The following is a 24,974-nucleotide window of genomic DNA, read 5'->3' as shown; positions in this document are numbered from 1 at the left end:
TTCCATAGGACTACTAACATTGTACTGTTTCATGGGTGCCCTCTTTTTACCAACTAGATCATTACTATTTGCAGACAGTTCACATTTACGGCACCATCTTCTTACATCATCTTTACAGTTCACCCAATTGAACCGTTCTCAAACCTTTTTTGGAGTTTTCGTAATAACAAAGTGTTCACCTGATGCCCCGTCATGCAACTGACGCAATACTTCTGACACTGTTCTTTTAGGCACAATTAACTGAAGCTAAGATTCTGTACCATTATCAGTCTCAAAGGTTCTATATCGAAGATCATTTTTACCAGTCAATTTCATTAGCTCCAGTAAGACTTAACTTCTGGACTATATTTACTAATATCTTGCCAAGAAGATCTCTCTTCAAGTAGTGAAGAAGAGAAATAATTGGAATCAGTATATTTTAACTGGTCTGAAAGCGACATAAAAACCGTTCCATTCGAAAATCTAACTATAGACAATAATGAAGTACAGATAGCCTTGCCTCTTGAGTATTTTAGGAGGTTTTTCCACTAAATATAATAAAGAATATTGTATTCCAGACAAATTCATACAGTACGCAAAAACTTGCTTAAGTGTAACCACAAACACTTCTGAAATAACAGACTTTTTCTCCATTTTGATTTTGATGGGGGTAATACAGCTGCCAGCAATAGAAGATTATTGGGCCACTTCATCAAGAATTCATCTTGTTGCTGTTGTTGTGTCCCTAAAAAAATTTTAAAAACTGAGAACACTGATCCATTTCAATGATAAGTTAGAAGTAACTTCAGAAAAGAAAGACCGCTACTTCAAAATTCGTCTCCTTTTACATCATATTTCTACAAGTTGTTATGTTATAAGTATCAGTTCGAAAAATAATATTTTATAGATGGGGCAATGGTTCAATACAAAGGTACCTACAGTAAAAATTAACGACAATACATACAAAATGCACCTGATAAAGTTTTTTGTAAGGGCAGGTGTTTCAAGATATATAGCCGATTTCATTCCTTACCAAGCAAGGAGCTTCGACGTTTTTACAACTACAGGAAACTATTAATCAGATTTCTGAAGAAGAACAATCCTTGGGTGTCGGTGCAGCTTCATTGATTGCGCTATATGCAAAATATGATGTCTTTGTTTATAACAATTAAAAATAATTAAGAGAAATTCCTGCGGTTGACCTAAATACAAATTTACTTTTTGCTGTATAAAAATTTAAAGTACTTAATAAGTACATTTTCGTAGAATAATTAAATGGGGCGGGATCATTGTCACAATATTTAAATAACGGAATCAGTCATTCTTAAGCAGTATATTTTGTGGTTATTTCAGCTAAAATTTGTCTAAAAAAAGTGTTGTGATATTAGTGATTTAGTATTTATTAAAGAAAAATATGTGGCGGCCATGGGAAAGTGATGTGCGTTTACCTGACGAAAATGAATATACGGATAATTTAGAAGATGAAAGTGCGGGGCCAAGTACTCAGCAAAGGAAGAATTTGTGTGTAGCTGAGCAAAAAAATGGTGTTAGATGTATTTGATGGACTTTTCAAAAAAAGTGACCAAATATGAAGCTTTTAAGCAAACGGTGGTTTTAACAAAAATTTCTTGTGCAACAGTGTACAGTTTAATAAAGACAGGTTCGAAAAGTAGAACAATAAGAAAGAATTTAAGAAGCTCTAAAAAAATTTAACCTCACCTCTTGGAACCTATTAGTGAGACAATATATAATACGTATGCAGCTAAAGTTATGCCTAACCTAAACAATATCATGGCAAAATTAAAAAAAAAACATATTGTTAAAAATTGTTCCACAAAGACTTTGATAAGATTTTTGACCAAAAATGGTTTTAAATATAAAACTGTCAATAAGAGACAAACCATAATGGAAAGTAGCCGACTAATAAAATGGAGGAATGAATAATATCAAAAAAATTTTACAATACCGCAGTGAGTGTCGAGAAATTTATTATCTGGACGAGACTTGGTTTGATTCTCACGAAACGATAAATAAAGCCTGGAAAAATGGTATAAGAAAATGCCAAATAGATGTACCCCATTCTAGAGGCAAGCGAATTTGCAATTTTGCATATTACATTGCGGAGGACAACATGGATGGGTGAGCGATGCGTTATTGTTGAGTTACAAAAGTATTAAAGACAGTTCTATAAACTACGACCAAGACATCGAAGGGACGCTTTTTGAATCGTGATTTGAGAATACATTACTCCCAAATTTAAAAGAAAATAGCTTGATTGTTATGGACAATGCATCATATCACTTCAGATGCATTAAAAAAATTCCAACCAAAAAGAGTAGGAAGGATGAAATTCAAGAATTTTTAATAGCCGAAGACCTATATTTTGTGGATCATTACACCAAAGATCAACTAATCCATCATATAAAAGTCGTAACTAAAGAACATAATTGTAGATAAATTAGCCACTAACAATGGGCATATGGTTTTAAGATTACTTCATATTACTGTGTGTTGAATCCCATAGAATTGCTATGGACTCAGTTAAAAAACCATGTCCGGAGAAACAGTACATCTCCAAAAGATGCCCAAAGTGTTGTCGAACTAATAAAAATAGAGTTCAAAAATATCAGTCCTCAAAACTGGCCAAATACAATAGAACATGCAAAGAATATTGAAAAAGATTACATGAAAAATGTCCCAGTCTTAAAAAAAATTATTATTAATTTGGAAAAAAAAAGAAGAAAAGAAAATTATTATTAATTTGGCTGAGAGTGATAAAGAGAACGATAATGACGATGAGTTGGAATAACAGTTAACTCTAACTGGAAGATCTCAGATGAATGTGAATTTTCGAAGAGGCTAGTATACCATTTAATTTATAATAGTAAAAAAACCAATGGGTAACTTTTTATGTCATCGCATGTGATATGTAAGTAAATAAAAATTATTTAGTTATGAAGTTATACTTCTTTAGGCGCGATTGGGAAAAATTGATGAGAGTGAATTTTTATAAAATTCACGGTATGAAGTACGCGCATATTCACAGCATGAAGTTGATGGAAGGACGATGATAGATATTTACTGATATAATTTGTATATTGTATATGTATATTTTTGTCTGTAATAATCGACCTGGTTCAGTAGTTTTTATCTACTTTATAATTACGTAGAAATTTCATTTATCCGCTATTTTAGGAATTCACTGTATAATATATTAATATTAAGTGTTCATTGACGAATTTAGCTCGGTTAATAAAAAAACTTGTAAATCCACCAAAAGAAAATTTTTATTTTCGTTACTGAAAAAATATTTTATTTTGCGAGTCTTAATTTTGAAAAGAAGTGACGGTAAATTTTTCTAAATACTATATTATGAGGTAGTTTACTTTAAAAATAATCAGTATTTCAATCAATTGGTAAAAACATTTAAGTACATAAATTAATAATTCGAAATTCAACACTTTCTCAGATAATTTTATTTGAATGTTGGATACAGATTAGTACAACTCTGTAAATGTCTCTCTGGGGGTCTGTGCTACAATAGGTATCAATATCGGATTACCAGTAGGTCGGTTTTTAAAATTCCCCATAGATCTTGTCCCCCACTGTAATAGCGCCTGTCTTAGATGCGCTTCAACGGGAAGAATATAGAGATGGACTACTCCAGATTATTCTAGTACATAACAACTTGTATATATAAGCTGCGTTAATATAAGGTGAGTTAGTTGATAAGATAAGATAAGATACCAAAAAGCCTAAACAAAGTCTCGGAACTTTAGATGGGTTTTCAAGGAAACGACCAAAGCTAAGAAAACGGATTATGAATATTGGTACATGGAATATACAGGGGATAAAACAAAAGATTGATATCATTGTGCCTGATCTAGAACAAATGTAAATGGATATTATAGCACTAACTGAAACAAAGAAAAAAGGAACTGGCACTGATATGGTAGGAAATTATATACATATATTCACTGGAGTCCCGAAAGATAAAAGAGCCGCTAGGGGAGTATCAATACTAATAAAGAAAAAACTTAAGAATAATATCACAGACTGGGAAATAATTGATGAGAATATCCTAAGACTAAATATAGACATATATGGGCACAAGATTACCATGATAGCCGCTTATGCCCCCTCTGATGATGCAACAATCAACGTGAAAGAAGATTTCTTTCAAAAAATTGAGGATATACTTAACAACATAGGAAAAAACAGAGAAATAATTATGCTTGAAGACTTCAACAGTAGAACGGGATATCAGAAAAACAGTACAGTAGTAGGACCTGTTGGAGAGATGGCAACTAATGATAATGGCGGTAGACTTATACACTTATGTGAGAGCTATGAGTTAAAAATTAGCAATGGATTCTACAAACATAAGGACATACATAGATATACCTGGATTCAACAAACACGCAATCTAAAATCAGTCATCGATTATATTATTAGTAAACAAAAATCTGTATTGCAGTGGAATGATGTAAAAGTTCTACGAGGAATAACATGTGGATCCGATCACTACTTAGTAAGAGCGAAAATTTTGTTCCCACTTAAGATAATACACGGAGACCAAAACCTAGAAGACAAGCAAGACTTGCAGACAGTGGACACTCCGAAGTACAACTTCAATAGTTTTATAAATTATAGTACTAAACAGCTATACCAACGACGACTGGATGAAAAACTACGAGAAATAGAGAGACAAACATTTTCAGATATTTACGAGAATATTATTGCTAGTTTACACCAGGCCTCTTAGGAGACACTCGGGACACAGCAAAACAAAATTAGTAACAAAATATGGTGGAATGAAGAAATCGAATATATGGTAAAACAGAAAAAAGAAGAGCATCTAAAATGGCTAAGTACAAAAAATACTGAAGACCATCAAGCTTACAAAGAAACCGATAGACAACTACGAAAAATGATAAAACAAGAAAAGAATAAAACATGGGATCAGAAATGTCAAGAAATCAATACATACATCGGAGGGAAGCAATGTACAGAGGTATGGAATTTTATACAATCAGTAAAAAATACAGGAAAAGACAAAGCACACATACACACCATAAAACCAAGACAATGGAAAGATCACTATGAAAGCTTGTTGACAGAGACAAGACAAGAGTACCTAGCGAACTCCCCAACACAGTCAGTACATATACAAGGAGAGGAAGCGAGGGTAGACATCGAAACAGTAAGGAAGACTGTAATGACCCTAAAGAATGGTAAATCCGCTGGACCTGAGGGAATCTATGCTGAAATGCTTAAGAATGGAACTCATAAACTATTTGAAAAATTAACTTATGTGATCAATCAGTGCCTAAATGGACACCCAGTACCAGAACAATGGAGAACGGCATACATGTCCTCAATACACAAAAAGGGGGACAAAAGGAATTGTAATAATTATAGAGGAATATCGGTAACCAGCACCCTGACCAGACTGTATGGACTAATTTTGAGAAATATGATCGAGGAAGAATATAAGCACAATGAAGAGGAAGAACAAAGCGGGTTCCGTGCAGGAAGATCGTGCACCGATAACGTATTTTGTCTTAAACAAATAATAGAAAAAAGATCCGCTAAGAATCTAGAAACTCATATTACTTTTGTAGACCTGCAAAAAGCATATGACAACATCCCCTTAACAAAATTGTGGACAACGTTGAAAAGATCTAACATCAACCACACATTGATAAATGCTGTACAAGAACTATATAGAGACTCAAAGGCACAGATAAAAACAGGAAAATATCTAACGGAAGAATTCCTGGTTACAAAAGGCTTGCGACAGGGATGCTGAATCTCACCAACCTTATTCAAGATATATGTTGCAGCAGCATTGGAAAGATGGAAAAGAAAGGTGCATAGGATGGGTATAGAGCTTAGCAATGAATGTATATATATACTCCAGTTTGCTGATGACCAGGTAGTACTAGCGACCGACAGGGAAGACATGCAGTACATGCTTAGAAAACTGATAGAAGAATATAACGACTGGGGAATGAATGTCAATACAACAAAAACCAAATATCTTTGTATTGGAAACGAGTCAGATAACATAGACCTCGAAAACGGACAACATATTTCCTGCTGTCAGAGCTATGACTACTTGGGTGTTGCCTTTGACAATACAGGAACTGATACACGGGAAATAGAAAAACGAATCACTCAAGCAAAGAAAGTCTTAGGATGACTCAATGGTATACTGTGGAGTAAAGAGATAACGAAAGGAAGAAAATTTAATATATATGAGACCATGATTAAAACTACTCTTCTTTATGGCGCTGAAACATGGAGAATTAGTGAAAAGAACAAAAAGCGAATAGAAGCAGTAGAGATGGATGCAATGAGAAGATCTTTAGGTATTTCTAGACGAGACCGAATCAGAAATGATGTAATAAAACAACGTATGGGAATAGAAGGAAATATAACTCAAGATATAGAGAAGAAACAAATAAGGTGGTATGGGCATGTTCAACGGATGCCAGCAACAAGACTCCCCAAAAAAGTAGTAGAATGGCAACCGATAGGTCGACGGAAAAGAGGAAGACGCAGATTAGAATGGCAACACGGCGTAAACAAGTCCATGAGCGAAAGAAATTTAACAACAAACGACTGCGAAGATAGGAAGAAATGGTGTTTAGGTATCGGACAACGTCGAAAGATGTTCTAAACCGATGTATATATATATAGCTGATAAGATATTATCGTGCTGTAAACTTATAAATAAATATATCTACATAAATTAGAAACGCTCGTTTTATTTGAAAACGCTACAGTATATTATATGTTCTGGTATATTTTTACAAAACTTTGATGAATAAATATATAAAAAATATAAAATATTCCAAATTTATTGTTTTTAATTATTTTTTTAATTATTTATTTATAATACTATAACGTACCTTTTTCTCGAAAATCTCCATGGATGATATAATAACAATAATTAAGTTTCCAAATGCAGTGGTCAATAAAAAGCAAGCTTGCAGTAAAGCCTTCATTGAGACCGGGGCTTGAGAGTACGAAAACTCTAATCCTGTGATGACAAACATAATTTCTGCAGCAGTTATAATAAAATATTGAAGAAGTAACCATGTTATATGGATTGCATTGGGTTTTGTCACTATCGTATAATTAAAGTCCATTTGTTTCTAAAAGAAAACAATTTTAGAATGAGTAAATAGTGTTTAATAAATTATTTTACCATACGTGTTACAAACTACAAAATAAAAAAAAAAAAAAACTAACTGACCAGGCGAACTTTGTAACGTCTTAAAATTAAATAATGTGTCAAAGTATAATAACTAAATTTTAATAGAAAACCAAAAAAAAATCCTATGTACGAAAATATTATGTACGAAAAAAATTGAATCAATTTATTGCTTTCTGATAAAAAATATTTTTTTTTGCAGTGCTTAAATATACGATAACGGTTTTCCGATACGCGAGTATGTGTCGTACAATTGGAAGAGTCTGCTAAAATCACCTGACAATGGTGATAATGTTCCGCTACAAATGTATTAGTTGTCACGAATATCTTTCAAAATTCTGTCCAGTGCTCCCAAACGATTAATTTGCATACCTGTAAAATCTTCACCATTGCGCTATTTTTGGCGATGTTGCAAGCTGGTGTTTTATTGATTTGCATTTTATCCGTAATTTGAAGGCAGCATGTGTAGTTTGTCTATCTTTTAATACAGTTTCAGCTATTAGAGATAAAGTCAAAGAGTTTATTTTTGGCGTTTAAAATCATCCTTATCCTATAAAAGTGTTGTTGCTAAATTCTACACCCTCAGTAAAATCCATAATCCTACCTTAACTATGAGACCTATAGTTTCCTCCATAGGCTCACCAACTGAACATATTGGAGGCTTTCTAACTAATATTTTAATTGAAGCTTGTGATTTGAATAATGATTACTACATCAGAGATTCTTTCCAAGATGTCGAGTTGTTTAACAGAACTGTCTTACTACATAATTATGTTCTCGTTAGTCTAGATGTGGTCTCCCTCATCAGTCTTCTTCTTCTTTAAGTCCCATCTTCTATCGAAGGTTGGAAATCATCATGGCTATGCGGACTCTGTCGACTGCCGCTCTAAAAAGTTCTGCACTACTGTATTCAAACCATCGAGTTAGAATCTATGGAGAAGCTATGAGCATATTAACGTGTGTATTAAAAACGGCGTAGGTAGGCGTGGCTAACTGTGAAACCAATATGGCGGTGGGATCATGGCCGGACTCAATAATATTAAAACTACTATAAAAATATGAGTAGTTATTCAGAAGATTTAATCATAATCTACAAAGTGCAATACATTTTTAATAAACTATGATTTATTTATCCCGCGGTAAATACAAAAAACACGATATATTATACATAAAGATAAATTAATACAGTCAAATACTATTAATTTATTCTCTGAAGTACGGGCCATTACTTTGTTTACATATTTGTATACTAACCTGTAGAACGTTATTCCTGAAGATTTTTTATTAACATTGCTTCTGCCACTGCAACTACGTTGAGAACAAGAAACCATTATTATGCATTATCACAATATATTATTACAGTTTCTATAAAAGTATTATAAAACTAAAAATATTCGAAAAACAACAAACGTAAATAATTATATACGAACTGTCAAAAGTGTCAAAACAATATGGCCGAAGTGAGGTCGTTTTTAGTCACGTGATGCCCTCTCCATAGATTCTAACTCGATGATTCAAACCCTTCCCTTAAGTTCGTAAGCCAGGATATTCTTCGTTTTCCCACATTTCGCTTTTACTTAAATGCCGTTTTACGATCTATTCATAAACACTGGAATAAAATTTCTGTAGTATGTAGCATTGATTATGATTTGTTTATTGAGATTATAGAGTTCTTGGTTAATTTCTTTTAATTACTTTTAAAACATATTTTAAACAATCATATGCTCTTTTCAACAAACATTTGAAAAAAACTAGCCAAACATTTTTATTACAACCTACATACATTTATATATTTTATTTTTAATATTCTCACCTCATTAATCATTACAGCATATGTTCCACCAAGTTGCAAGTATATAGTTTTGTCTAATTTTTCCCCTCCTACCTCTACTGACCAATGACCAGGTCTAAAAAATTCTCTTGCAGATATATTTCCTGAATTTATATTAATTGATTTCTTTTTCTGCGTGTATGTAACATCTATATCAGTATCAGGTAGAGTTCTAAAAAACCAAACAAAATCATTTTTATATTGGATATTAAGTTATATTAGGTTTATCAGTAAGTTATATTAATCAGTGGATTAACTTACATATAAATCAGATTATCATGAAAATTGGATGATGCAGACCAACAACCAGTTAAAAAATGCACTGGTAAGCGAAATGCAGCGTTTACAAGAATATAATATAACAAACCCTTCTAGCAGGGTACCAAACCACGAAAAAGCTGATTGCGATATTAGAAACAATGAAAACGGAAGTCCTGGCCTATTATGTCTGAGAAACTTATAAAATTAAATATACCCAAATGTGTCATCTCTGCCTATGTTACTTGTGGAGTGAACTCTCTAACCGATGCAGCCGGTCCAAGCACGGAAAAAAGAGGAGGGACAAAGGAGTGACATCTATATAAAAAACCAGAATTCAGTTGGCCCGGCTGATAGCCCTTTGTGAGAGTCCCTTGTCTAGGGCTGTAGATGAAGACTACAACGACGATGAAGGCAGATAGCAAAATTCGAAACGGCGAATTCGGCGGAAGTTAAAGAGTTTATAAAACGTATAAACGCTTAAAATTTTTAGTTACTAGCGTAACCATCTGTGACGCAACCGAATTACGATGGCCTGGTTCAGGAATATGCAGACACAAAGATGGTATATTTTATTCACGTGGAAATTATAACATGGACACAACATATAAATGGAGAGGGAATTTTCGTAATATCGAAACTAGAAAAATATGTCCTCAACTTTATTCCAATAAATGATAGAATAATGCTCTTACAGCTGCATGCTACTCAATTTCGGCACCGAAAGAAAAAGTTGTTATCTTATGTTAATATGTTATCTTATTGCGCAGTAACCGCAATTGCAAACATTAAGGGTATTAAGATGACAACAAAAAAAATTGGTTAACAAAATTAAATTTTTTATTTTTTATTTCTGAAATACCCTAACAACTAAATGTTCGGACAAACCAAAATTTCTTGAAAACGTTCATCTTCACGTTCTTTCTTATTAAACTAAACAACGAGATCAATAATACATTAAACTCTATCATTAATATCAAAAGATTGAAATGGCTCGGTCTCTATAAATTTTGAATTACAGCGTTGGCGGCAAAATAAACGAAAATGTTGCATAACATCGTCACAACTAAATGTTCGGACAATTAAAGAAATTACTATTTTAATATTGGGTTACACCGCCACGCGCCTTTACAACCGCGGCAATCCTGTCTGAAATTGTTCCTATCAAGGATTTACATAAGTAAGGATCGGAATTATCACACAATTCGCCTTATTTATTCTTTAACCATAAGGGCCGGTTGTTCGAACGCTAATCAAAACTTGATTGTAATCAAATATTTAATTACAAGCAAATACGTCACAGCAGCTCTCAAAATTATTAAAAATTGCTTACTTTTATTATTGATTTGTAAATAAAAACATTAAATTAACATCAGAAAGAATTTAGTTATGGTTTATTTTAAATTAAAACACAAAACAATAAAATTGAATGAAATAAATCAGTCAAAATAACCTCAAAATGTGACGTATTTAATTACAAGCAAATACGTCACAGCAGCTGTCAAAATTATTAAAAATTGCTTATTATTATTATTGATTTGTAAATAAAAACATGAAATTAACATCAGAAAGAGTTTAATTATGGTTTATTTTAAATCAAAACGCAAAATAATAAAATTGAATAAAATAAATCAGTCAACATAACCTCAAAATGTGACGTATTTGATTTTAATTAAATATTTGAACAATCAACTTTTGATTAGCGTTCGAACAACCGGCCCTTAATCTCCCACGACGTTTAGATTTTTTTGACAGTCACTTCCCAATCGTACTTTTAAGTCCGCCTTATTTTCTTGGTCATTAATTTTTACAATAAGCGACAAGCGGTCGATCCTTTCGAGTACCTACAAATCTTATTGCGTATTTAATAAAAAATCGTGTGAATCACATTCGAAGTTTTAAACATTGGCTAAAAACTACGGTTGTGAGTGAAAGTGGTTAAGTATTATTAAATTTTATGCCTGGAATATAAGGGTACCAGAATTTGATGGTACTTAAAAGTATCGTCGGGAGACTAAGGGTTAAATCTGCAACGGTTCTCTTGGGATCATTACGCAATTTCTGTTTCATCTTATGCCATAACGTCTCAATAACATTAAGGTCTAGACTGTTCGAAAGCCATGAGGGGACGTTAATGGTATTGTCTTCAAACCAATTTTTAGTTATTTTAGCTGTATGGCATGCAGCACCGTCTTGCTGGAATATAAAATTCAAGTCCTGCTATAGATCGTGACCACTTGGTACAAGACTATATTTCAAAAATTCATAATACGTTTATTGTGCCTTCCACCACTTTACATCTTTCTAGACCAGCTAATGACACGCACCCCCAAATCATAATTCCGTTTGGACACTTCACAGTTCTTTTGAGGCAATCTGTATGGAATTATTCATTTTTAGTTCTGATGACCCTTTTTTTTTCGAAAGTCTCCCATGCAAACATCAAATTTCCATTCGTCACTTAATATGAATCTGGACAAACAACTGCTTCAATTGGACAACAGTTATATCCAGTGACGAATCAAATTTTGATGTTTTCGTGGGAGATTTTCGAAAACGAGTTATCAGAACTAAAAATGAGACATTTCATAAAGATTACCCCAAAAGAACTTAGGCTTAATTTGCCTGTTGCACAAAAAGGGAAACCGACTGGAATGCAATAATTACCGCGGAATTACTCTCCTAAATACAGCATACAAGATATTGTCAAATATTTTGCACGAGAGATTAAAGCCTTATACTGAAATGTTTCTAGGAGAATATCAGGAGGGATTCAGGCGTGGACGTTCAACCATTAACCAGATCTTTACACTACGACAGATCCTCGAAAAAGCGCAAGAGTTTAACATAGATATGTATCATATTTTTGTCGATTTTAAAGCGGCATATGACAGTGTCTTAAGACCAAGTCTTTACAACGCTATGAATGAGTTGGGAATTCCAAAAAAACTCATATGTTTGATAAAAGTGACAATGGCGAAGATGCTATCAGCAGTTAAAATTCAAAACGACTCGTCAACCCCATTTCAAATACATAGGGGGTTAAGGCAGGGAGATGCGCTGGCGTGTCAGCTTTTTAATGTCGCCTTAGAAAAAGTTGTACGAGACGCTAATTTAGATAGCAGGGGAACAATATTTAATAGATCAGTCCAAATTCTAGCATATGCAGACGACGTGGACATTATAACAAGAACTAGGGCGAAAACTGCGGAAATCCTAACCGAGCTAGTAGCAGCAGCAGAACGAATGGGGTTACAGATAAATCAAAATAAAACCAAATTCATGACGACTAACACAAACACAAGAGCTGGAAATGTTGACACAAATTTAATCATCAATGACCAAAACTTCGAAGTAGTCAAAGAGTTCATATATCTAGGGACATCGGTTAACCCCAATAATAACACATCTGAGGAAATAAAAAGGCGAATAATAATTGCAAACAGGTGTTATCATGGTCTATCAAAGTACTTAGCTAACAAACGTCTGTCTCAAAAAACTCGTATAAGGCTGTATAGAACACTGATAGTCCCCGTTCTCACATATGGATCAGAGGCATGGACGCTAACGAAAACAGATGAATCCGCTCTATCCATTTTTGAAAGAAAGGTGCTACGCAAGATATTCGGAGCGGTCTGTGAGAACGGAGTATGGAGGCGTAGATATAACTTTGAACTGCAGAATATCTACAAGCATACGTTTGGTGGTAAAGATATTACCACTATAATTAAGCGAAACCGCCTGCAGTGGGCAGGACATGTAGCCCGGGCCCCTGAGTCAAACATGATAAAAAAGATTCTAACAGCGCAACCCGTAGGAATGAGAAGACGTGGTAGACCAAAGCTAAGGTGGATGGACGGGGTAACACAAGATGCCGAGAAGATCGGAGTCGGCAACTGGAAAATGCAAGCGAGGGACAGAATAGAATGGCGTAGAAAGCTTGAGAAGGTCGAGGCCCTCTAAGGGCTGTAGCACCAAGATGATGATGATGATGACCCCAAAAGAACTGTGAAGTGTCCCAAAAAAATTATGATTTAGGGGCGCGTGTCATTAGCTGGTCTCGAAAGATATAAGGTGGCGGAAGGTACAATTAACGCAGGAATTAAGAAATCAATAAATTTTGAAAAATAGTCTTGTACCAAGTGCTCACGATCTCTAGCAGGACTTGAAGTGTATATTGCAGTAGAACGGTATGAGTATTTCCACTTTCATCCCTCTCTCCACAAAGGCAAATGCCACCAGATGCTCTAATTACAGAATTATAAGTTTAATGAGCCATGCACTCAAAATCCTTCTTTCTGTTATTCAGTCTCGCATATATAGAAAACTTGGAAGAAAACATTAGCAGTGTTCAGTTTGGGTTTAGAAGCGGACTGGGAACGCGCGACGCCCTATTTTACATACAAGTTTGATACAAAGAGCTCGATACGTAAATTGCGAAGTCTACGCATGCTTTATAGACTTTGAAAAAGTATTTGACAAGGTGCAACATCAAAAATTATTGCAGATACTAAAAGAATCTAGTATTGATGACAAAGATTTACGCCTAATTAAAAATTTATACTTACAGCAAAGGGCAACTGTACGAGTAGAAAACGAAACCACACAAGAATTTACGATAAAACGGGGAGTACGTCAGGGCTGCATTTTATCACCGATGTTGTTCAATACTTATTCGGAAATGCTGTTCAGGAAAGATATTGATGATTTAAGAGAACGTATAAAAATCAAACATTAATACACCGTGTAGTGGAAGCCTGTGACAGATACAGCATGAAATTAATCTGTAGTAAGACCAAAATTCTTGTAGTAAGTAAAAACGACGTAATACAGCACCAATTCACAGCTAATAATAAACCCTTGAAAATAATCGACAAAATTACATACCTTGGATGCAGCCCTAAATAAAGAATGGGACCACTCTTAGGAAATAAGATGTCGTATTGAAAAGGTGGGAGCTGTTTTCAATCGCCTCAGGAAGATTTTATGTAATATGCACCTGAACATTGATATAAGAATACGAGTCTTGAGATGCTATGTATTTTCTACCCTTTTATATGGAGTCGAAGCCTGGACCTTGACGGAGGCAACATCCAAACGATTAGAAGCCTTCGAAATGTGGTGCTACCGCCGCATGCTCAGAATTTCCCATATCCATCATGTTACAAACAACACCGTGATCCAACGTATGAATAAAGATCTCGAAATTATGCGTATCGTGAAAATCAGAAAGATGTCATACTTAGGGCATGTGATGCGCAATGACAAGTACCAACTAATTCAACTAATTTTACAAGGCAAGATAAAAGACAAAAGATCTCAAGGGCGCAGAAGGACATCGTGGTTGAAGAACAGACCGTGGACTACCATACATCAATTTAGAACAGCTGTCAACAAAGTTGTATGGACCAACGTGATTGCCAACATCCACAGAAGATAGGCACCAAAAGAAGAAGAGGACGGTGCTGCATGCCATATTGCTAAAACAACTATAAAATCGATTGAAGATAATATCATTAAAGTGCTCTCATAGCCTTCGAACAGTCCAGACCTTAATGTTATTGAGACGTGGTTGCATAAGATAAGACAGAAATTGTATAATGATCCTCAGAGAACCGTCGCCGATTTAAAGAGTAAATTAGGTGAATTATGGGATAGTTTCGACCCTGACATGTGTAAATCCTTAATACAAACAATACCAGGTAAAGGCACCTGGCGATGTAAACCTATATTAAAATAGTAATTTCTTGAATTGTCCGAACATTTAGTTGTCACGATGTTGTGCGACATTTTTGTTAATTTTGCCGCCAACCCTGCAATTCAATGTTTATAGAAACCGAACCATTTTATTATTTTGTTATTAATGATACAGTTTAATGTATTGTTGATCTCGTTCTTTGGTTCAATAAGCAAAGTTGTGAAGATGAACGTTTTTAATAAATTTTCGTTTGTCCGAACATTTAGTTGTTAGGGCTCGTATGTTGTTTCCTGGTTAGTTTTTGGTTAAATACCATTTCGAAAAAAACAATTTTAAAAGCACGCATCTTGTTTTTAGTGATTAGAATTGAACGCCTGCTGACGTGGACCATATCCCTAGTTTATAAATGGATTCTTGTAAGTGTTTTTAAATCATTCTTATATTGTTGTCCATTGCAAATAGAACCAGATCGTCGGCATATAGTCTTTTTCTTTTAGTAGCGGAAGTCAGTGATCCAGTATATCGTTGATAGCTGAAAAAAGGTTGGATTTATAACTGACCCCCGAGGTGTTCCGTTTTCCTGAATTTTTGTTGTTATATTGGAATTGGAATTTTCGACATAAAAGTGTATAATTTTAGTAGCCAAGATATTTCACTTTCTGGTAGGTTTAACAAAAAAATATACTGTCTGGACCTGGAGCGGAAGTTTTACTTGATATTAGGGCATGCTTAAGTTCTTGCATTGTAATCGGTACATTAAGTATGTTATACTCGTAAGAGTGGTATTATTCCATGGTAATATTCCAACTGTGTTTTTTTGCTCTTTGTTTCTTAAGCTTAAAGTCAGGTGAATAGTAATAGTGCAAATTCATTGGCGAAAAGCTCAGCAATTTCATTTCTCTCGCTTATAATTTTGTATCTTTATAATCTTTTACTAGGAAATGCATTTTGTTTGAACATTTTTTTCCAGATATTAATAATTCTTCTTTGACAAAATAATAATTCAAAATTATAGAAATAATGTAGTAGTTGATATATTGTATACAGAGTGTTTCAAAAAGGTATGTCATAAATTAAATCACGCATTTCGGAGACAAAAATAAATTGATTGAATCCAACTTACCTTAGTACAAAAGTGAACACAAAAAAAGTTACAGCCCTTTGAAGTTACACAATAAAAATTGTTTTTTTGCATTATCTCCTAAAATTCTTGACATTTTGTAATGAAAATGGACACGTTACTTTCTTGTTCTGAAAGCTTTCTTGTTCATACAAAAGAAACAACAAAATCTAAGTGCACAGAAAAAATTTAAGGGGGGTATGCAGCCCTAGATCCCCCCAAACTTTTGAGTACGTTTAAATCAAATGAATTTTGTGGCATCATTAGTTTAACACATTGTTTTTAAAACTTTTTTGCCTTTTATAATTTTTTCGAAAAACTAATTTTTTCCTAGTTATACAATAGTAGATATAATAATTACAAACAGTTCCATCAATAATAGTCAATAATTTGAAGCTATCATTTATTGTCTGAATAAGATTAATATTAAAAATTACAATAGCCTACACATTTCAGGAAATGGCAGATATGCATTTAAGTTTGGGTAAGTTGGATCAGATTAAATTATGATTTCAATAAACTGTCGGGAATATCGTAGGTGAATGTCAAGGAAATACACCCGATAGACAATTATTTCTCACCATTGAACGTCGTTTACGGGAAACGGGTACATTCCAACCGCAAGTTGCTGGCAATAGTGGTCGTCCAATAATGGCTGCAACTGATGAAGACATTTTAGAAATCATTGAAGAACTCCCTGGAACAAGTACAAGGGTAATAGCTGCTCAACTAAATGTTCCTCACGTAAGGGTTTCTTCTTCTTTAGATGCAAATCCACTAATGGATGTTAGCGATCACATTTTCCATTAATTCTCTATTTCTTGCAATATGTATCAGAATTACGTAAGGGTTTGGAGGAGTTTGAAGGATCAGCAGCTTAAACCATATCACTTAACAACGGTTCAAGAGTTATTGGTTGAAGATTATCCTAAAAGGATTGGATTTTGCGATTGGTTGTTAATGGAAAACACTCAAAATGTTAATTTTATTAGAAATATTTTGTTTACCGACGAGGCTACCTTCAGTAGAAATGGAATAACAAACTATCATAACGAGCAGATTTGGGCCAACGAAAATCCTCACGCCAAAAAAAAACGACTCATCACCAAAGGACTTTAATGTTTGGGCAGAAATTGTGGATAACAATCTAATAGGCCCAGTATTCCTTCCCAACAATTTAAATGCTGATAATTATTTGCAGTTCTTGGCAAACGATTTACAAGAGTATTTGGAAGAAGTGAATATTGCAATAAGGCAAAATATGTGGTTTCTACAAGATGGCGCTCCACCGCATTACAGTAATGAAGTCCGGGAATACGTGGATTGGAAGGGGTCGTTACGCACCTATTTCTAGGGCCCCAAAAGTCCAGGTCTTAACCCATGGACTTTTGCTTTTGGGGGTTTATGAAAGAGAAAGTGTATTCTGTAACAATAGAGGACGAACAACAATTAAGGGTTAGAATAATTGAAGCTGCAAATCAATTTCGTCAGAAAAATATGATTCTTCAGCGCATTCGGTTTTCCTTTTTAAAACGATACCGAATGTGTATTGAAGAAAATGGGCGTCATTTTGAACTCAATAAAACCGTTTTTTGAAAAAAGTGATGAGGCAAAAAAAAATTTCTAAAAATAATGTGTTAAACTAACCATGCCACAAAATTCATTTGATTTGAACTTAATCAAAAGTTTGGGGGATTTAGGGCTGCACACCCACCTTAAAATTTTTCTGTTCGCTTAGATTTTGTTGTTTATTTTTCATGAACAGGAAAGCTTTAAGAACCAGAAAGTAACGTGTCCATTTTTATTACAAAATGTCAAGTAGTTTAGGAGATAATGCAAAAAAACAATTTTTATTTTCCAACTTCAAAGGGCTGTAACTTTTTTTGTGTACACTTTTGTAGTAAAGTAAATTGGATTCAATCAATTTATTTTTGTCCCCGGAATGCGTGATTTAATTCATGGCACACCTTTTTAAAACACCCTGTATACCTAGGTGAACATTAAATAAAAAAAATAGATAAGATACCTCACTAAAGGAAAACCAGTTCTGCTTTTAGCAACATCATCTTCATAAAAGCGAATCGACCCATTTGATTGCATAAACATACCGTAGGCCTTCTTTTCAGCTAGAGAAATTATTTGTACACTATCTTTACATTCTTTAGTAATAGAATGAAATGTAAATTTTACAGATTTTTCTCCACTCCATTCAATATCCTGATTCACATATGAGGATTTTGGATCTAATGTAAATGGCTTTATTTCTGACATATTGGTGCTAACAGATATAATACAGCTTGACGGATTATGCGCCCTTAATTGTATGTTACCAGCTGATGGCAATACTGGATCATTTTTTTCAATAGCAATCATGACAAATGCAGAAACAGCAAACGCAGCAGCTGCTAAAATTCCTCCACAAGTCATTCTCTGCAGAGAAGTCTTCAGTAAGTTACATTTTCCTAAAATATTATTAGAATGTCATAGGAATTTAATTTAACTGAAATTAATTTGACTTTACTATTTTTATGGACATCATCTTATACTACTAAATATGTATTTTGACATTATAGTCCTAAAATATTTTCGGTACTGAAGAAAAAAGTAACACTAACGATTTCCAATATTGATTAATATACACGAAACATAAAATACAATGTGAGATCCTTTGGGATTGTTCCGGGGCTGATTGTTCCAGCTCAGGGGGACTGATTGCTTTACGTGTTCTCCAAAACATGGTTACGGCTTGTATAATTTTTAGAAATTAAAAAAAATTATCGGTGTCGAGAATTGAACTTCTGGGTTCCGTCTTAAAATGCCATTACTTTAGCCGATGAGCTACGTCTGACACTATTTGTAACAATATCTCTATATAAATCGCCTATTATCAAAGTCGCCAATCTCCATCTTGACCAATTTTACAGGAACCGCGAAGTTCTGTGGTAGTGTGGTAGCTGTTTCGGTTACGATTTGTCCAATTATTATAAGTTGTTGTAAATATGTAATGATATTTTTATTTGACACACATTTTTTAGAGTCTGTCAAGTATCTACTGAGAAAATTAAAAAAAAGAACATTGGCGATTGGGATACTAATACTGCAACTTTGGTTACTTTGATACAAACTTCGCTGCTTTCAAGTAATTTGAAATGGGTGTACCTAGTTAAATCAAAGATCATTCTTGTGAGAATGAGTCTTCGTGGTTAGGTACGATTGGTAGATCCATGTTCTGTTAAGGTGCTTTGTAGTATTCCAACCTTAGATTTTGGAGCCAAGTGTCATCCAAATTAATTTCAAGCAAATTCTTGACGTCTTTAAACTGTTCCCAACTGACGTTTTGTATATTGTCGGCTTCAAAAATGGTAGGATTGATACGAGATAACCTTTCTTTAATCTTAGTTAAGCTTTAAACACTCCAGTTAAAACGTTGAAATTGGGATCAGTTTTCACCAAAATATCTCCAGTTTTTTTTATGGATCCCTTCAGATAAAGTCGCTTACATTCGGTAAGTTTAAAATGCCACTGCCTTGTAGCTTTAATGAAGCTATCAGCCTCAGTCTTACAGTCGAAAAAGTTAAAATCTTGGTCAGCTAACAAAACAGTGATATAATCTTTCATTCCATTGTAATTCTGCAGGATTTGCTACAACTTCAAGTTTTTTTATTTCTATTTCAATCAATCCAAATATCCTATCGGAGGTAAAATGAGTGACCTCCATTGTCTTTATATTTACTGGAGCTCGCTTGCATAACCATGTCAAGCAGATAGTAAGCACAATCCTGTTCTTAATTTGACCGCCACATTCGTCACACACAAGCCTTACAGTAGTTACCTTTAACATATCTGTTTAGCATAAACGGTGCCAGATTGCAGAGACTAGAGGCTACATGATTGGAAGATTTCCAGTATTGGTCCTCGGTCCAGCGATAGCTAAATGAGTTCTGAGGCCCAAGTGCAGCCTTTAAGTATCACTGAACGACAGTGAGATTATGTAAATAAAGCTGCCTAATGTAATATGTCTGCTGGTCTGGCAATTTTGGTAAGGATAGGTTTTTCTTAAGGTCAAAGAAGAAAGTGATTATGTTGGTATTTTCTTCCTTTAGTGAATTATAGAATGCCCTGGCTCGTAGCTTTTGGATTCTTTTTTGACATATTAAATTAGCTTTCTCACCTCCTTCAGATTGTTTAATTTTTTCCTCTAGTAATAAATATGTGGAACACATATGTGTACGTGGTGTACGAAAGCCTGAATTGAAATTTTTCTCCTCCCCTGAAAGCCTTTCTCCTGATAAACTCCTCCCGGAAAAAGACTCTCCTGACAGGTTCATTTGACGGATCACTCGAGTAAAAACGATAGAGCTTTGTAATGTTTAAGTTTTCAGACAGATATCTCCGTTTGGATTTGCCACGGTAATAATGTCACTCAATACATTTTAACTTCATTATAAAATCCATAACACTTTGCTTCTTAGTTAAAAATTTTGTTGTCTTTCTGTCTCCACCCCTTCTTTAGAAGGGTACATTATTGTCCGTTTTATAATTTTCAATGATTGTTTTAACTCTTTGTTATGTAATACGAAGTATGTTCAGAAATGCCTTTAGACAGACATTTACAACCGTATTATCACTTAAATTAATAAGATATTTGCACGTCGATGTTTTCGCTGATCTCCTGGACCTCCCTTCTTGCAATTCTTGCTACTTACGTCGTCTTTTTACATCCTGTATTTCAATACTATGTATTTAATATAAAGGCATCTTGTGCAATCTTTGTTGAATCGGAGTGAAATCATTTGTTGACTCCTGCAATTTCATTTAGTTTCAATTTTCTGCACTCAAAAGCTGTTGATTTGTGTTCCCACTGCGGTTGTTTTGATATTTGTCCGATGTATCTGAAATAGAAAAAAAAACTCTTTTCAGATCTGAAAAATTGGTGTATCAAAAACAAGAGATTTTAAATTCAAATAGAGGTTTAAGCCATACTGTTACAAATAGTACACTTACCTGAGACGTCTCTTAACATTACATTTCCATTTTTCAGATTGTCTAATTCTTTTTCGGCATTTAGTTGGTGTGTACTGGTACGGGTGAAATATCCATATTTTCGTATTAACAAAAGTTCCTAAATTTCGATTAATGTGCTATTTTTTTAATTGCTGTATTGCCAAATTCCAGTAAGAGCCTAAGAAGGTATCCATTGAATTCTGGCAGGCAACGGTGGGGGAAATTTTTTTGGACATCTACCTCACGGAGCAAGACACCCTGACATTTTTTGGCCGAGTAATATACTAGGCCAGAAGACCCCAGAGTAGTGCCGGATTAATCGTGTTCCGGCTAAAACCTTAACCACCGTTCCAGAGAGGTGGTCTTGTCACTCAATAAACAGCTAAAATAAAAAACTAAAAACTTATAAATAACCATACCTATTACCGTAAATCAGAAAATATTTCAGACGCTAGGCCATAAACTAATAAATACTATTAACCATAAATTTCAGATCCCTGGTTTAATTTCCTCCTCTGTCCTCATTCTCCTTTTTCTTCATCACCCCAGAAATCAGACAGTGTACTTCTCTCCATTCTTTCTCTCCTCTCAACATTATGTTTACCATATTTCTTTCATCCAGCCCGCAACCCATTTGCCTTCGAAATCTCCCTTCTCCCAGTATAGTCTGCCGAGGCAAATTTGAATATTCTATTTGTGAAGGTGCCAAAACTACCATGTCCTGTCAGAAACTGCGTCAGGAAGTAGTCTACTTTCCTGTACTTACATTCCCACCACGGCCTCAGATCGGCAATAAGCTACTTCGTCCACCTTACCATTCCGCTATCATTCACCCATCCTCTCTGCCACTCTACTATCGTTCTTTCTCTCTCAATCTCATCTATATTTCCATTCATCCTCCTCGCATACACCCTTGCTTGCTATTTGCACAAAAAACGATCGGTATCACCGCTCCAATGACATATAGAGCCTTATTTGAAACCGTCCTATATGCGCTAGATGCCCTGAGGAGCATTCGCTTTTGCGAAGTCTCCATCAGCTTAGCGCATTTCGCAGTATTCAGTATACACTACACTACACTATGTTATAGCACATTAAAAGTGGTGATTCGGTTTGTCCAGGAAAGAGGTTTTTCAAGTAGTTGGAAAATTTGTAACAGAAATTAAAATTAAAACAAATTTTAAAGACTATACCTGGAGAAGATTTGTTCCTAAACTTAAAGAAGCGTCATAATGTAAGTCTAAAAATCCCACAAAATGCAGAATATGCTATAAGCAGGCTATAGGAAGAAATCATTAGACCCATTCATACTCTATGCATATTTTGACCTGCTGGAAAAAACTATGACCGTGCTTGAGTTTCTTTATAAGCGTTATAGAGTATGTAATTTAGATGAAAGCAGCCTAAGTATCCGAGAAAATCTAAAGTAGTTGGTGCAATCAACAAAGCTTCTTCGAGAACAGTAAGTTCCCCAGGTATAAATACAGAATAATTTAAATCGTAGTCAGTTTAAAATATTTTGTATGGTCAAGAAATAAATATATCATGAAATAAATAATTGCGTTTTTAGTATTAGTATTATTATCCAATTTACGATATTGTTTAATTTAGGCTTCATTTAACAGGTTGACTGCCAGGCGGTCGTATACGACCGACAGTTCAATAAGTGCTGCATGCCACGGCGGTTGTATACGACCGATTTGATACGGTCTGTGATATAGTTCCTGTTTTGCTAGAGATCGTGTAGAGAAGCGAAATTATTGCAGTATTCGACCATTGTGGCATACAGTCGTCGTATATACATATCAGTTTTCATTTTGGCTGAATAGGGGAGACTAAAATGATATCGAAATTTTGACATATCTTTATTTCGAGTAAAAAATATAAAACTATAAAAAATATCCATTACAAACTGAAATACATACAAAAGTTAAATAAGAACACAAAAGAAATTAAAAATTATCGGTTATTTGGAGTGTTTGTTGAAACAATCTAAACAAAGGTGTGGTTGACCTTCACAAGTGTCACAGTAAGTTACTACTTTTTTGACCTGATTTTTTGTTATGTTTCCCCGAATCTTCTCTTTATAACAACCTTTACAGTATTTCTTTATTTTATCATATGGTCCTTCTTTTTTCACCAAAGTATGAGTTTGCATCGATCTCCTTGTAGTTCGTATTTGTTGTTGTTCCCTTTCGGAATCATTCTGTGACTCAATATTGTCTTCATAACTTAAGAGCGACTTTATTACATGCTCTCTAAATTCAGTTATTTTCATCTTTTTATCGGCTAGTTGGTTAAAAATAATGTGAGAATTTACGAGGGTTGTATGAAGAAGAAATTCTACAGCGAGCTTCCTGTACCATTTAAGTGACTTTCGTAGAGGTGAATTATAACTTGCCATCTGGTCTGACTGGTCAATTGAGGACTTTGCCTTATTGTATTCCATTACAGCCTGAGGTTTATGAACAACACTACTTCGTCGCTGAATTGCTCGAGTTTCGGTAGTGTGTTTAGTAGATAGTAATAAGACATCTCTTTTATCCCCCCACTTCAAAACGCAGATGCCTCTCTCGTTTTCCAACCCAAACGTTTCCCCTTTTTTCAATTTTTTATTTATTACTTCTTTTGGGTTTCCACGACGATTTGCTCTTAGCGCCCCAATATAGTGAGTTTCCTTGTCAAGTAAAATGTTAGCTAACTCTAGGCTTGTAAGGTAGTTATCGACTACTATAGTACGTCCCGAATTCAAAAGGTTTTCTGATAGGTTAATCACTACATTTGTTGGTACAGAAGCGTTACCTTCATTTTTCTGCTTACCTGCATAAATCCTTATATTCCACGTGTAGCCATTGTCACTACAAAGCTTAAAAAGCTTTCCATACTTATGCGTCTTTTGCGGTATGTACTAGGTTTCATTACTAGCCGATCTTGGAAAGGAATAACAGACTCATCAATACAGAATATACGCCCTGGTGTATAAACTGCTTGAAAGTTTTTAATAAGTTTATCTAACAATGGTTTGACTTGCTGCAGGCGGTCACCATCTGGACACGAGGTATTATCGGATAAGTGCCACATTCTTAGAAGGAGCTGAAATCGGTTTCTAGGCATAATGTTCGGAACCATACAATTTTTGTAGAAATTGTCAGTGCTCCAGTATTTGTCAATAGAAGGCAGTCTCACAAGTCCCATATAACCTACAAGGCCAATAAATTGTTGATTTATTGGCCTTGTAGGTTATATGGGACTATTGAATCAATAGTTTGATTAACCATCTCATCTATAATTTCATCGTCTACGAAAATGAAAAAACAATTATAGGGGGACATTTTTTTTATAAGAGCTGCAGCGTAATTTGCCTGTAATCCAGCTTCCGCAGAATAGTTGAAAATTTTGTGATTGCCAATAGGTTTTTTCCATGAGAGTTGTTCGTATCCATCAGCAGAATTTTCCTGGCTTCGGTGATCTTCATTTTGGTCAAATGATAATATGTGTTGTTGGTTTTGTTGATCGATTATAACTTGAAAAAAGTCATCTAATTCTTCCGAGGAAATAGCGCTGTTCAATTCCAAAGGCTGTAGTTGGACAATATTTTTTGAATTTTCACCCAAAGAGTGTATTTCTTTGTGAATGTTATCCAGGCTGGAAAGTGACTTAGAACAGCATGGCTCATTACCAATTTCCCTTTTTTTACCAAGATTGTTTAGCTTTCTACGTTTATTTTTCAAATTTATTTAAACTTATTTAAATTTAAATTTATTTATTTTGCAAAATATTATTTTTGTATTAAATTATACAAGTGTGGTTTTATTTTAATACAGTTTGCTTTGGTATTAGGTACAAATTCGACTAACTGCTA

At 34.3% G+C, this 24,974-nt stretch overlaps 1 protein-coding gene across 1 annotated transcript in view; it reads right to left on the bottom strand.

The window, feature by feature from the left end:
• The window catches only part of LOC140447557 (peptide transporter family 1-like), a 68,721-nt gene that overhangs the window by 2,663 nt on the left and 41,084 nt on the right, over positions 1–24,974 (bottom strand). The window contains exons 7-9 of the mRNA XM_072540270.1: positions 18,135–18,570; positions 9,015–9,204; positions 6,897–7,142 (exon numbers count right to left, since the gene is read on the bottom strand). Of these exons, the coding sequence (XP_072396371.1) occupies positions 6,897–7,142; positions 9,015–9,204; positions 18,135–18,570 (872 nt within the window). The remainder of the gene's footprint in view (positions 1–6,896; positions 7,143–9,014; positions 9,205–18,134; positions 18,571–24,974) is intronic.

This window comes from Diabrotica undecimpunctata, chromosome 8 (genome assembly GCF_040954645.1).
Source record: "Diabrotica undecimpunctata isolate CICGRU chromosome 8, icDiaUnde3, whole genome shotgun sequence".
NCBI lineage: Eukaryota > Metazoa > Arthropoda > Insecta > Coleoptera > Chrysomelidae > Diabrotica > Diabrotica undecimpunctata.
Note: the sequence above shows the minus strand (reverse complement) of the source record. Positions and strands in the feature narration are given on the sequence as shown.